This window comes from Schistocerca nitens, chromosome 12 (genome assembly GCF_023898315.1).
Source record: "Schistocerca nitens isolate TAMUIC-IGC-003100 chromosome 12, iqSchNite1.1, whole genome shotgun sequence".
NCBI lineage: Eukaryota > Metazoa > Arthropoda > Insecta > Orthoptera > Acrididae > Schistocerca > Schistocerca nitens.
The window spans coordinates 110867747-110884241 of NC_064625.1; the positions used below are offsets into that span (position 1 = coordinate 110867747).

Below are 16495 nucleotides of genomic sequence, written 5' to 3' on the forward strand. Positions count from 1 at the left end.
CAAGCACCATACAGCGTGTGGCAGAGGGTACCCATACCGCTACTCGTCATTTCCTGTTCCACTCACAAATAGAGCGAGTGAAAAACTACTGTCTATATGCCTCCATATGAGCCCTGATTTCTTGAATCTTATCTTGTTGGTCCTTACATGTAATTTATGTTGGCAGCAATAGAATAATTTGGCAGTTGGCTTCAAATTCTGGTTCTCTAAATTTTCTCAATAGTGTTTCTTGAAAAGAATGTCGTCCTTCCAATTTGAGTTCCTGAAGCACCTCCGTAACACTTGTGTGTTGTTTGAACCTATCAGTAACAAATCTAACAGGCTGTTTCTGGATTGTTTGAATGTCTTCCTTAAATCCGACCTGGTACAGATCCCAAACACTCAAACAGTACTCAAGAATAGACACACCAGCATCCTATATGCTGTCTCCTCTACAGGTGAACCTCTCTTTCCTAAAATTCTCCCAATAAACTGAAGCTGATCATTCACCTTCCCTACCACAGATCTCACATACTCATTCCACTTCATATCACTTTGCAATGTTACATCTAAATATTTAAATTACTTGACTGTGTCAGCAGGACACTAATAATACTGTACCCTAACATTACAGGTCTGTTCCTCCTACTCATCTGCATTGACTTCCATTTTTCCACTTTTAATTCTTGCTGCCATCGATCACACCAAGTGGAAATTTTGTCACCTTGCATCTTCTTACTGTCACTCAACTCTGACACCTTACCATATGCTATGGCATCCACAGCAGACAACCACAGATTGCTGACCACCCTGTCAGCCAAATCATTTATGTATATTGGGAACAATATAGTACAGTGTGTCACTAAGGTTTAACATGCACACATCTCCACTCTGAGATATACTTTCTGTTATCTATTATCCATGCAACCCCCTCCCCTCCCCCCCTCCCCTCTTTCAGATACTTCCTATTGTAGATGTGTCCCACTCTCTAGAAGCACATAGATTTGCTTCTTTTTGTTCTAACACCTATCACCATACATTCACAAGAGGTGGGTTTGGGGTAGAAATGATCCCCTTGGAGAAAAATCCCCCCCCTCCCCCCCCCCTACTAAGAAATCAGTATACTGTTTTGGCATCTCCTTCCTGCCCACCAGGAACAAATCCGTGCCCAGAAATTTTATCCCCCAGACGAAAACTTTTACATGTATGCTCTTCAGGCATATGATATTATAAGGGACTGTAGCCTATAAATTGCTAGATGCAGGTGTGCCAACATCTTGCAGCTGAGAGAGCTCACTGCACTGGGGAAGTAGCGATAACTCGTAATAAAATGGGAGTATGTCAAGATGTTTTGATTTAAATCTACTTAAAGATGACGTAAGTTAAACAGACAGTTTCCTTCTTTTACATTCCTAACTCTGTCCAAACCATATTCACCTTTTTGTGCTATTATAGGAACACTTTTCAATCTAGTTCCCAACTTTTACTCTACCATAACTGTGACATCAGGCCACCATATCTTGGCAACCAATGTACAATTCTGTTGACTTGGCTGACGAGTGTTCTGGTATACACTCTGTGTGTGTGTATATATATAAATATAATAGAGGGAAACATTCCACATGGGAAAAATATATCTAAAAACAAAGATGATGTGACTTACCGAACGAAAGCGCTGGCAGGTCGATAGACACACAAACAAACACAAACACACACACAAAATTCAAGCTTTCGCAACAAACTGTTGCCTCATCAGGAAAGAGGGAAGGGGAGGGAAAGACGAAAGGATATGGGTTTTAGGGAAGAGGGTAAGGAGTCATTCCAATCCCGGGAGCGGAAAGACTTACCTTAGGGGGAAAAAAGGACGGGTATACACTCGCACACACACACATATCCATCCACACATATACAGACACAAGCAGACATATTTAAAGACAAAGAGTTTGGGCAGAGAAGTCAGTCGAGGCAGAAGTGCAGAGGCAAGGATGTTGTTGAATGACAGGTGAGGTGTGAGTGGCTGGTTGGTTGGTTGGGTTAGGGATGAAAGGGACCAAACATGTGAGTGGCGGCAACTTGAAATTAGCGGAGATTGAGGCCTGGTGGATAACGGGAAGAGAGGATATATTGAAGAGCAAGTTCCCATCTCCGGAGTTCGGATAGGTTGGTGTTAGTGGGAAGTATCCAGATAACCCTGACGGTGTAACACTGTGCCAAGATGTGCTGGCCGTGCACCGAGGCATGTTTAGCCACAGGGTGATCCTCATTACCAACAAACACTGTCTGCCTGTGTCCATTCATGCGAATGGACAGTTTGTTGCTGGTCATTCCCACATAGAATGCGTCACAGTGTAGGCAGGTCAGTTGGTAGATCACGTGGGTGCTTTCACACGTGGCTCTGTCTTTGATTGTGTACACCTTCCGGGTTACAGGACTGGAGTAGGTGGTGGTGGGAGGGTGCATGGGACAGGTTTTACACCGGGGGCAGTTACAAGGGTAGGAGCCAGAGGGTAGGGAAGGTGGTTTGGGGATTTCATAGGGATGAACTAAGAGGTTACGAAGGTTAGGTGGACGGTGGAAAGACACTCTTGGTGGAGTGGGGAGGATTTCATGAAGGATGGACCTCATTTCAGGGCAGGATTTGAGGAATTCGTATCCCTGCTGGAGAGCCACATTCAGAATCTGATCCAGTCCCGGAAAGTATCCTGTCACAAGTGGGGCACTTTTGTGGTTCTTCTGTGGGAGGTTCTGGGTTTGAGAGGATGAGGAAGTGGCTCTGGTTATTTGTTTCTCTACCAGGTCAGGAGGGTAGTTGCGGGATGCAAAAGCTCTTGTCAGGTTGTTGGTGTAATGCTTCAGGGATTCCGGACTGGAGCAGATTCGTTTGCCACAAAGACCTAGGCTGTAGGGAAGGGACCATTTGATGTGGAATGGGTGGCAGCTGTCGTAATGGAGGTACTGTTGCTTGTTGGTGGGTTTGATGTGGACGGACGTGTGAAGCTGGCCATTGGACAGGTGGAGGTCAACATCAAGGAAAGTGGCATGGGATTTGGAGTAGGACCAGGTGAATCTGATGGAACCAAAGGAGTTGAGGTTGGAGAGGAAATTCTGGAGTTCTTCTTCACTGTGAGTCCAGATCATGAAGATGTCATCAATAAATCTGTACCAAACTTTGGGTTGGCAGGCCTGGGTAACCAAGAAGGCTTCCTCTAAGCGACCCATGAATAGGTTGGCGTACGAAGGGGCCATCCTGGTACCCATGGCTGTTCCCTTTAATTGTTGGTATGTCTGGCCTTCAAAAGTGAAGAAGTTGTGGGTCAGGATGAAGCTGGCTAAGGTAATGAGTAATGTAAGTAATGAGTAATGTAAGTAATGAGTAATGTAAGTCAGGCATCAATTTTCTTACTCGTCTATGGCTACCTGCCTGGTATGGTTGAACCTGTCTCACACAGGTTACTGTGTTCTCAGAACACAGAAGCCTCACCACCAAGACAAGGTGACATGACTGCGGGAGTTTTTTTTAATTGATGGTTTTCATTTTTTATGATTTGTTTTATATTTTTAAATTGTGTTTAGTTTTTGTCTTTTATGTTTTTTTATTTCATAGTTAAATACATTTTATTCATATCCACATGAGGCTGTATAGGGTAACTATATGAAAAATAACTGTAAATACTTAATACTGTGCACACAATAAAGCAAACATGAATAAAATATTGAAAGAAATAGTAAATGCTGTGCAAAGTTTATGATGATGATGATGGTAATGTATGTAAGTAGTTCATCATATTATGTAGATAAACTTATGAAATGACCATATTATATACATAAACTTATTTAAAAGTAAAGTATATCGCAAGCTGAACAATTTGCACTACAGATAATAAACTGTTGAAAAGCATATATCTTGTTGTAATCTCTTATCTTAAAAGTCTTCTCATTGTTTATTTAATATATGCAATAATAAAAAATTGGATATTAGGCAACCACATGAATAATTTTGGTGAGAAATGTTGCAACAACCAATTCACAATTATGTGTATTATTGGCTGAAATAAGTGGAATAACTGCAAAACAATGTATGCATGACAAAATACTACTAACTTTTCAATCTCATAAGAAAATTGTCGAACTTAAGCTTGTTTTGATCAAAAACAAATTTTCCACTAAACAACATAGTAGAGTTTTCGAAGAAAATATAGTAAAACATTTCTTATTGGTTAAAAATAAGATGACCTTTTTCTGAGAATTATTTTTATAGCAACTGTTGGGTTAGTTTAATCTTCTGCATGGTCACTGATAAAGCTTTAAATGCTTAATCAAACAGTGTATCATTTTATAGGGGACTGGGCTTAATTCGTGTTTGATATATGCATTGTTCTGCATGTCTGAAGATGCAAAATATATATGAATTACAGAGACTGAGTGATGATTGAATATAATTTTTTTAAACTTCAGTAATTGTAAAAAAAAAAAAAAAAAAAACAGAGGAATAATATTTGCTATGATAACTGTATTTCATGAAACAGTCTGTGAGAGCCATGGAGCCAGACAAAAATCTAAATCCAGAACGTCCGACAAATATTTGTCTGAGGAACTGGCAAAATTTGTCCAAGTAGAAGAAATACTAAATAGATCTTTTAATTACTGCAGAACAGGAAAATATGCTTTTTAGATAATTTTAAGCCATTGGTGAATAAAATCTTTAATGAATAAACAACAAAACGACAATCAGCCATAACAACCAGCATTTTTTAATTACCTATGTCAAAATGCAGCACTTAAAAGGCAACACATTTCTACGAAACACAGTTTCATGTGCAAACACATGATTTTTGGCATGTAAAATTTGAACAATGAAACATTTATGCAAATACTCCTCATAACTGACATGAGAATATAGTTTTTATTGTCATCTGTATCACTTTAAAATGCATCAGCAGACGAAAATTGCATAAAACTGGATTTTACATGCTTTCAATGTCCAATTTTAGACCACTGTATTGTGGCTATGGATAAAGCTTTAACAAAAGAACAGGATTCCCATTAATTATATGCATTTGTTTACCTTCCTACACAATTTTAACTGATTGGACAAGTTTGAAACATAGAAGAGGCGTGTATAAAAAAGCTAAAAAAAACTTCCTTTTTCACATAAAATCTGAATGAAGCTAGATTTTTGAAACTGAGTTTTCAGTTTTATCATAAGAATGCATTTTTTTATTTATCTGATTCATTTCAAACTTTTCTCATGCATTCCATTCATGTAAGATCGAATTTTATATGCTACATTTACCTTGACTTTAAAATATCATATCTCAACAATGGATAAAGGTTATAGGACAAAAATAATTTTATTTTGACAAAATCCATTTACCTACCTCTGTGTTAAGTTTAAACCAATACACACTAGTTAAAAGTATAGAAGTGGCACCCTTCCAAAACCTCCGAGAAAAAAAGAGTTATTTAAGTGTATATATTTATATGGATATGGTGTCTGTGCTTTCGGACATGGACAGTGTGTCTACCATGTAAGCAGGAGATCCCGGGTTCGAGTCCCGGTCGGGGCACACATTTTCACCTGTCCCCGTTGATATATATCAACGCCCGTTAGCAGCTAAAGGTATTAATATAATTCTAATTTTATTTAAGTGTGGCTGTTTTAGAACATAAAATCTGATTCAGGGTAAATGTTTTTACACACAGACTTCAAAAGGTGCATATACAAATGGTCCCATTAGCATAGCATTAATGTCACTCCAATTAAAATCTTTTACAAAAGGAATTAATTTGCACAATCTGCCTGGGCACCAGCACTAGTTTGAAAAGTTTGCATGCAGCCTTTTCACACATATTTGTTAGGGTGCTTTCAGCTGTAATGATTTGCCATTACAAGTAAGGAAACTTAAATTCTACAATTTTGTACCTTTAAAAAACTTTTTGTTATACATCCTGGTCCATTAAGACTGTATCGCACACTCCATGCTGACATTGTAGTGAATAGTATGCAGCATATTACTCACACTTTGTTAAAAATAAAATCAATGACGTTAAAAAGCACCTTGTGTAATACACGCAACATTCCACTGATGCTTGTTAGAGATGTTGAACTGCATAACAATGCACATTTGTCTACATGTTTATGTTCACATGACGAGTTAAATACATTATAGATTTACATTCTTTGAAGTACACAGTTCAACTGACTGACAGTAAGGCACAAATAACTGCAGCCGAAGATGCGTCTTACATAGATGTCTGAAGACCACATCACTTATTTGTTTTCCATTTCATTTAAAATTACAAATTTCTGAGTAATGTAATAAGTGTTTATAGACTTCTATAAAGAGTATTTTTTTGCAATATATTTTATAGCTATGATTTTTGTACTCATATCGATTAGGCAAGTTGAAAATTTGGGCCAACCAGGATTCAAACGCAGATCTCCTGCGTACCAGGCAGATGCACTGACCACTATTCCATCAGGGCGCAGTGTCACTAAAACCACATGGGCTACCATAGTGCACTCATATCTGACTCCAATTTTCAACTTTTACCACACACTACTAATGTAGTGTGGTAAAAGCTGAGAGTTTGAGTTTGGTGGGAGACATGCCAGGGTGACAACTCTCTCTGGATGGCATAGTGGTCAGTGCATATGCCTAGTAAACAAGAGACCTGGGTTCAGGTCCTGGTCCAGCAGAAATTTTTAACTTGCCCCTTTGACATACATCAATGCCCACTGGCACCTAATGTTTTTAACGCCTCTGTGTCATTGGAAATTAATTATGGATATCATGGAAAATCTAAATCTGTGTCATTTCTCTCAACCATAGCACATGAAATTACAGTCAATAAGAGTGGTTTCATACTCTGATATGCTTAGAGAACACAGCTAGATGAGGGAGATACAGTAGTGATTGCTTGCTTAGTACTGTGCTGTCCTCCTTTGGGATCCCATAGAACAGCAATCTTGCACAGAATGGGTCTGACAAGTTCTTGGTAGGTTTCTTGGGGTGGGGGTGGAGGGGGGGGGGGGGGGGGGAAGGGTTGTCACTAGATGCAATGAACTTCCTATAAATTATAGGCCAGCGGTTTGTGTGCATGATACTGGAACCTGACAGCATCTGAGATATGTTCCATCAGGTTCAAATAAGTTGAGTTTGGTGGCCAACCCATCAACATGTATTTGCCATCGTGCTCCTTGAACCACTGCAGCATGAACCTGGGCCTGCAACAAGGACATTGCTTGAACACACCGTTGCCATTGGGGAAGACATCAAGCGAGTCAGGGAGCACATGGTTTGCAACAATGTTCACAAATCCACAGCAGCCATGGTACCTCAGAATACTCTCACATGTTCCAGGGAAGCACAGGTGAATTTTGCCCATAGCATAATACTGCCCCCACTGGCCCATATCTGGGGTTCTGTGTGTTTTTGACTAGCCATTCATCTGGATGACAGCATATTCAAACGAGACCAGAGCGATCCATTCAACCAGATGAGACTTACCATTGATCCTTGATCTGATCTCGATGACCCTGTGACCACTGCAAATGTATCTGACGATGTCACTGACTCAACATGTGAACATGTAGGAGTAGTCTACTGCGGAGCCCCATTTTCAACAATGTGGACTGAACAGTGAGCTCCAAAACATTTGTGCCTGCTCCAGCACTGCACTGTGTCATCATCAGATCTGCCACAGATGCTTGACAGAGTGGGGAAGCTCATGACCTTCACATTCTGTGATGAGGTGTGTACGTCCAACACCTTGCCAGCTACTTGGGATTTCACCATCATTCAACCACTTTCCACAAGTGTTCACGACAGCAACATGCGAACAGCTGACTTCATAGATGCTCAGTCATGGGCATCGTAGAATAGCATTCCGCTATTTGTAAGGTCAATTATGTCACTGGATTTCCTCCACTTGCAGTTCATATTATCGCTGGAATGATTTTCCATTTGCCTCTGCTCCACTTATATACTCTCCTCACTGTGTCACATGCAAGCAGTGAGAGAGAGAGAGAGAGAGAGAGAGAGAGAGAGAGAGAGAGAGAGAGAGATATGCAGTAATTAACAAAAACATATCTAAACTAAATGAAATTATTACCATTGTGAACAAAAAATGACATACAAGGACAAAATAATATCTCCCTTGGTTGGCATACACAGTAATCAAAAGAGATACAACAGATGTAAGTCACCAAAAATTCATTTTAAGATCTAAGCCACTCATCAATCCTTGTTCAAGCTGTTTCCATGTACACACACTGCTATACCAATCCACCAATACCAAACTGTGTAAAATAGAAAGTTATTTTGTATGAATAAATTACAGGAAGAAGATAAAAATCAAAACACAAATATAATTTGCTAACAGCTCCTCTGCAAGAAAGCTTCAGCATCCGTGATCAAAGGATGGAATCAGAAGCGCTCTCTCTCTCTCTCTCTCTCTCTCTCTCTCTCTCTCTCTCTCTCTCACACACACACACACACACACACACTTAATACACTGTATAAACTCTGTGTGTTTGTCTCTGTTTTGTATTAGTTAAATCTGAAGGAGGACATTTTTTGAAAGTTCTACTGTGTTTCAGTTTCATTTGGGGACCTGCTGCCTACCACTCATTCCCTCAACTATACATTGAGTGGCTATTTTTACACCTTGCATTATTTATTAACTTCTGACTGGAATGAAAGAAATGTCACCAAGAGTAATTAATTCAATAAGCAAAACACAGGTACATAAGTTACAGCAACAAATAGAATAAAGTGTAGTACCTGAAACCTGGTTGCACTAGAATTCGTATTTTTACTGGATCTGCACTTCCAGTCACATTTGTAGAGGTAGATGTACCTGGCCGCCATTTCTGCTGTTGAGGAGTTGCAAAACTTGCATTCAAACGTGTTTCCCTGCTCTGCTGAACAGTTCCCAAATGCCTGGAATAGTGAAAACATTTAAATCATAACAGAAAACCATGCACCAATATTTCTATAACACATTTCAGTTCTCTAAATTTGCTTCTGCATCTACATGACTACTCTGCATGACTTAGGTGCCTGGCAGAAGGTTCATCAAACCGCTTTCACACTATTTCTCTACTGTCTCAGTCTCAAGAAGTGGGCAGGAAAAACAAACACCTAAATTTTTCCATTTTATTGTCATGATCATTTCTCTCAATGTAGGTGGGCACCACTAAATTATTTTCACTTTCAGAGGAGAAAGCTGGTGATTGAAATATAGTACAAAGATCTTGCCACAGTAAAAAATGCCTTTGTTTCACTGACTGCCACCCCAACTCATGTACTGCCTTTGTGAAATACTCTCCCCTATTTCATGATATTGCAAGATGACCTGCACTTCTTTGAATTTTTTTCAAGGACCTTCAATCTTATCTCCTAAGATCCCACACAGTGCAGCAGTACTCCAGAAGAGGATGGACAAGCATAGTGAAGGCAGTCTCTTTAGTAGATTTGTTACATCGTCTATGTGTTCTGCCAATAAAACACAGTCTGTGGGTCATCTTCTCCGCAACATTTTCATGTGATGGTTCTTTGGGTTGATGCACAAGTTCGTAGTGTTTTTCCACAAGCTTAATAAACACAACAGATACACATAACAGAGACCTTAGTCGTCAATAATATATTCTCCTTCACTATTTACAACAATCTTACAATGCTGGACTAACTTTTCCATGCCACGACTGTAGAAATAACATTGTTTTGGGGCAGCAGAACCCACATTGAGCTACATTTGGAGCACATTTTCATACAGAAAGGAAGTTCCTTGAATGCTGGTTGACAGAGAGCAGAGAAGGTGAAAATGCAAGCAGGCATTATCATGGAGTAGCATCACTTCATGCAGTCTTTCAGATCGTTTTTCTTGGACTGCATCTGCAAGACATCTCAATTGCTGGCAATAGTATCAGTAGTGGTGGTTACACCTCAGTGAAGCAATTTGTAGCACACCATAGCATCGCCTTTCCACCAGACGAATAACATTATCTTTTGTGGATGCACGGAGGTCCTTGTACAGGTGTTGCTGCTTTGTTTGGGCTCAGTCATTCCTTTCTTTTCCTTATATTAGCATAAAGACACCATTTCTCATCATCAGTAATGATACAGGATGATAATGGTAAGTGTTGGTCATGAGCCAGCTGATGATGAGCTAGCAGAGATGCACATATGGCCACCTGCTGATTTTTGTGATTTTTGGCGTAGAGTATTTCATACCCAAACACCCAATTTTTGAGCCTTCCCCACTGCAATGATCACAGTTCACCACATTTGCCAGTTCTCGAGTATACTGACTATTGTGGATTAATGTGTTTAGATGATCTTAATTAAACTCCAAAAACAAAAATATTCCATATTGTTTGTACTGAATTTCCTCACATTGCATCTTATTCCATTTAGTTTTGAGTTTCCTGCAGCAAAAAAATGGCTCTGAGCACTATGGGACTTAACATCTGTGGTCATCAGTCCCCTACTTAAACCTAACTAACCTAAGGACATCACGCACATCCATGCCCGAGGCAGGATTCGAACCTACGACTGTAGCAGTCGTGCGGTTCCGGACTGAGCGCCTAGAACCGCTAGACCACCGAGGCCGGCCATGCAGCATTCATTGTAAGAATTTGAGCACAGTGATCACTAATACATACAGTCAAAGTTTTGTGTTCCCAGGATTTTATGAGCAGAACATTTATTCTTTGGAAGATACTGTACTCTCAGAATTCTAGATGGTTAATGTAGGGAATAACTTTATCTATCATGCAGTCAAGATATATATTCAAGGTCAACACAGGCAGTTGATAAAGTACACTATCCCCACAAACTACTACTACAGTTTTGTGCATGTTTTTCACCACAAACTTTCAATTTTGTTGTAAGAGCACTCTTTACTATGTGTGATATGACCTGACTCATTTTCCACCTACGTATTAAGTCACAATATCCCACTCAAAACAAGTGGTGATAGCTCAAAGTCTGGCCACAACTTACACTTCATGTGTGATTTCCATGTGCACTATGCAGAAGTTTTTAAATGGCCTTCATATATGAATCAGTTATGGACCTATAGATGAGCATTAGTTTCCACAAGATGTGTGTAAGAAATACATCATCATATTGTCTATGCTGTTATAATGCTGCATTAAAACTACGTAAATTTCTGGGGAAAAATAGTTAGCCCAGGTTGCGAAAGGAAAACTGACAGTCTGTTTGGAGTACTGTCAGACAAAAGTGCCAGTCACTGTGTGAAGTATATAAAAAAAATGACGACGACTGTTTAACCGACACTGGACATCTGGTGCACGACAGCATACCACTTGTAATAATACCACGGGTCCAGCATTGCTGTCTCAATCTCTCTCATTTCCAGAGACAAACAACAGCTGACACCATAGCATCAGTTTCCCTTGGTCAGTGATACAAATGTATTACAAAATATTAGTTTTAACATCTGCTACCTAAAAATAATAATAATCACTGTTTCCAATAAGAGATACATTCTAAGGGCTTACCTTTCTTGGCCCCTGATGTCTGGTTTGTGTGGTTCATGACCTAATGCAGAAACCCTGCTTCTTCCCTTTGGGACCACTGAAATATAAATATGTGATATCAAGGAATAACATGCTATTTCTAAATTGTATATTATAAAGTAATGCAATACAATATGAATAATATAATAATATTCACTGATGGTAAAAAATCACAACACAAAAAATAATGTAGAGTAATGGAATTTCAGGAATATATTTGCCTAGGTAACATATTTAAGTGATGAACTCTGCAAGATCACATGTTAATGTAAGTGCGAGATAAGCCACCACAAATATGATATGCTGGTAATATTAATAACCAATGTAATTGCCAGAATGTTCAAATGTGTGCAAACATGTATGCTTTGTGTTGTACAGGTGCCACATGTCAGTTTGTGGGACGGAGTTCCACGCCTGTTGAACTTGGTTGGTCAATACAGAGACAGTTAATACTGTTCGAGGATGACACTGGAGTTTTCAACTGTTGACGTCCCATTGTGTTCGAGTGGAGACAGATCTGGAGATCGAGCAGGCCCATGTTGACACCCTGTAGAGCAAGTTGGGCTGCAACAGCAGTATGTGGGCAAGCATTGTCCTGTTGGGAAACATTCCCTGAATACTGTTCAGTTGCAGCACAACAGGTTGAATCACCAGATTGATGAACAAATTTGCAGTCAGGGTCCAGGGGATAACCACAATAGTGCCCCTCGTGTCATGTGAAATACCCCAGGCCATAACTCCAGGTGTAGGTCCACTGTGCCCAGCATACAGACAGATCGGCTGCAGGCCCCGCAACTGGCTCTCTGTTAATTAACACACCACCATCACTGACACCCAAGTACAACCAGCTTTCATCAGAAAACACTGTAGGCCTCCATCCTGCCTTCCAATAAGCTCTCGCTTGACACCACTGAAGTCACAAATGGTGGTGCTTTAGGGTCAACGGATTGCACGCTACGAGGCTTTTGGCTCAGAGCTGTCCTTGAAGTAATTGATTTCTGACAGTTCATTGTGTCACTGTGGTGCCGATTGCAGTTCAAATTGCTGCTGCAGATGAAATATGATGCAACAGAGCCATATGTTGAACACAAAGCCGTTCCCTCTTCTTGTGACCATACATTCCTCTGACCAACATTGCCGGCAATCGTGTACAGTGGCTGCATTCCGGCCAAGCCTTTCTCAAGTATTGCAGAAGGAACATCCAGCTTCTCATAGCCCCATTACATGACTGCGTTCGATCACAGTGAGGTGCTGATAATGACATCTTTGTCATCTTAAAGGCATTCTTGACTAACATCAACTTTCCACATCCCCAAATGTAACTGACGCTCATGACTGGTACAGCATGTATTTAAAGGAAACCAGATTTGCATCCTCATACTGGTGCTACTAGTGCCACTCTTACATGACTGGTGCAAATCCTGAATAGACATCACCTTTCAGATGTACAAACACTCTCACCAAATCTCATTTATGTCACACAACTCCTTTGTAGTGTTGTGATTTTTTTCCACCAGTGTAAATTGTATAATAGAAGCAATATTAAACTGTCTATAAAACAGGCAACACAGTGAGCATGAGGCATTCAAGACAGAACAACATTTGGATGGCTGACGGTCCCCACCATTCAACTCAGTGAAATATCAATCGCAAAGTAACTTTAATTGTAGTATATAAATAGTAATGACAACACATATAAGTAGAGAGAGTTTTCAATAACTGAAACGAAATTAAGATATTTAAAATTCTGAAGAGAATGAGATAGAATCCCCACACATGATAATCTACTCCACCTGTTCAACTTACATTTGAAAGAACTCAGGACGGCAACAGTTTCAAATTCCTTTGACATCAAGGTCATCAGATAAAGATAAAGTGAACAATCCACCCTTTTCTTATCACATGAGCCATGCCAGAATGTGCCAAAAGTAGTAAATCATATGGTAGAAGAAGGAGATTAATGTCTTATGTCCTGTTGACAACGAGGTTGTTACAGATGGAGCACAAGCTCGGATTAGGGAAAGGGAAGGAAACTGGCAATGCCCTTTCAAAGGGACAGTCCTGGCATTTGCCTGAAGCAATTTAGGGAAATCATGGAAAACCTAAATCAGGATGGCTGGACGTAGCTTTGAACTGTCATCCTCCCAAATACAAGTCCAAATCATGTGGTAAATTAGGATTTGAACTCTGTCCCACCTGAACAACAACCTGCTTCCTTAAAAACTGTGACATTCTATTTCATAAAAACTGAATCGGAGTAATGAAAGAGTATAATCGACAAAGACTAGATCGCATGAGAAATGTTGTGAGGTAGGCCAACAGTGTCAAGGAAATTATGAACAAACTGGAAATTAAGTCTCGAAAACAATCAAATTGCAAACAGAACAAAAAGATAGTAATGCTAAGAATCACAGGTAACATAATACTTTGGGTCAAAAGTAGTGAAGCCTTAGAACACCTGTCAATTACAGTTAAGTAATACAGCATCCTGTTGTGCAACAGAATAGCAACTCCAACTGTGATATTTACATGATATTTACATATGAGAAAATATGGAGAATTTTCAGCTTTAATTCATTCATTCATTCATTCATTCACCTGCCTCTGTGGCATAATAATTTAATACTATATGTGAAACTCCTCACTGATATCCTGGCTCACATGTGAGAGTAGTGCCCCATTCTTACTTGCACAGATCAAACTCCATCTCCAACCACATCTACTCTACAAACCTCTATAAAGTGCTTGACATTGTACCATGTATTTGGCTTTCTCCAAGTTCCATTCACATATACAGTGAGTAACAAATTGTTGTTTAAATGTGTACTATTAATATGCAACAACTGCCGTAAGTACATTTTTCACAGAATAATTTTCATACGAGGAATTTAGCTATATTAATACAACTGCTACTGTAGTACTTTAAATTATTTACAGAGCAGCAGAGTATAAACACAGAACAAATGTCACATCATTAGCTTAGCTCAGGCAGGAGATGACTTTAGATCCTGGAAACTTGCTACACAAGTAACGATGCAAATAAAAACATTCCTGTTTCAGTTCATTTGCAAATTACATTGAACCTTGTTTAAAAAATTCACAACAGCCAAACATACCACTAATAAGTGAGGCAAAGAGTGATTCACACTAAGAGATACTGAGCAATAGTAACACGATACTGAACTGTGAGGTCACAACTGTGATTACATTTATAATCTTTTAACAATCTATACATTTCTCAGTTTGTTAAAAATTATTATTATAATTAGTTTTATCACACTCTAGCAATCTTTTAATAGACTTCTTGCACAAATTATGTAATATTTTTGTCTCATTGTGTTAACATTAACCCAGGACGTGAAAGCAAAATTTGCAGTCTGTGGGGAGTATTATCAGGTAAGTGCTGATCACTGTTTGATGTATTGTCAAAGAAAAATAACAGTCACTGTTTGCCACTGGACGTTTGGTGCACAGCAGCACAGCACTTGTAATACCACCAGAGGGTCCAGTGTCACTATCTCCATCTCTCTCATTTTCAGAGACAAGTCCAACAGTTCGTATCAAAGCTTCAGTTGCACCTGATCAGTAATACAACTACCATAAAATTGTGACCAAAAGCACAGTGAACCACCTTCTGACACAATATGCAGCTGGACATGATATGCACAATTACAATGCCTACTTCATAACCTGGACCATCTGGGCCCTCCCTTCGGACACCAGCTTTTCTAAATAGTGCAGATGGGAGTTATCCTTACAATACATTCTCTGCTCCCAAAATTACTCCAGCCTCAATCTATGGTAATCTACTGTCCCTACACCCCCCCCCCCCAACAATTTCCACCCCCTTTGGCCTATCAGCTCTTCCCAGTTCACATCCCCTCACTCTCACTGTGCACAGCACTCGGCCAACACACCCACCAATCTTTTCCCCTCTTTGCTCCTCTCCTTTTCCACTCCTATTCTCCCACTGCCCTCCCTCACTGCCCTCTGATGTTGTATCTCACAGCCTTACCCTGCTGCCTTCTACAGTAGCCCCTGCGTGCTCCTCTGGACAGAACTCTTCTCTCTCTTCACCCATACGCTACTTGCTCCCGCCCTCCCATTCTCTGCCTCACTCCAGACTGCTGCTTTTGTTCAAAATATCAGTTTCAGTCTGGCCAGACCGGACAGCAATAGTGGTCATTTGTGTGAGGTGTGCCTGATTGAGCGAATGTGTGTAAGTTTTTCTTTTCTTTTCTGAAGAAAAGTTTTTCTTTTCTTTTCTGAAGAAAGCTTTGGACAAAAGTGCAGTGTGTAACAGTCTTTTCATCTTCACGGTGAGTAGTAATCTGTTCTTTCCATTGTTTGGCTTTTACCTAATGGCTTTTCTTACATCCCACAAATCTCTGATGCTTTCCTCCGTTGTTATTCTTTAATGCATTACTCTACTCACTGTCCATTCTTTCTCTTCATTCCCTCATGTTTCCTGTGGTGTCACCGCCAGACACCACACTTGCTAGGTGGTAGCCTTTAAATCGGCGGCGGTCCGTTAGTATACGTCGGACCCGCGTGTGGCCACTATCAGTGATTGCAGACCGAGTGCCGCCACACAGCAGGTCTAGAGGGACTTCCTAGCACTCGCCCCAGTTGTACAGCCGACTTTGCTAGACATGGTTCACCGACAAATTACGCTCTCATTAGCCGAGACGATAGTTAGGGTAGCCTTCAGCTACTTCATTTGCTACGACCTACCAAGGCGCCATTAGCATTTGCTATTTATCTTGTGATGCATGTACCGTCAGACCGATGTTCACCAATTATGGATTAAAGTTAAGTATTCCAGCAGCTATGTACCTTTTTTGCTAGACTCAATTCTTTTAACTGTTCCAGACCTCAGGCCAGCCTGCGTGAGCTTAAACGCGTGCCTTACGGCTACCCGTCACAGTGGATTGGCTGTCTTGCCAGTCCACAACATTTTCCATCACC

General features: G+C 40.1%; 1 protein-coding gene across 3 annotated transcripts in view; it reads right to left on the reverse strand.

Annotated features, from left to right (window-relative positions):
- The window catches only part of LOC126214858 (aminopeptidase Ey-like), a 282069-nt gene that overhangs the window by 154819 nt on the left and 110755 nt on the right, over positions 1–16495 (reverse strand). For all 3 annotated transcript variants that reach the window (XM_049941494.1, XM_049941493.1, XM_049941495.1), the window contains exons 7-8: positions 11510–11585; positions 8766–8924 (exon numbers count right to left, since the gene is read on the reverse strand). In XM_049941494.1, coding sequence (XP_049797451.1) covers positions 8766–8924; positions 11510–11585 — 235 coding nt within the window. The remainder of the gene's footprint in view (positions 1–8765; positions 8925–11509; positions 11586–16495) is intronic.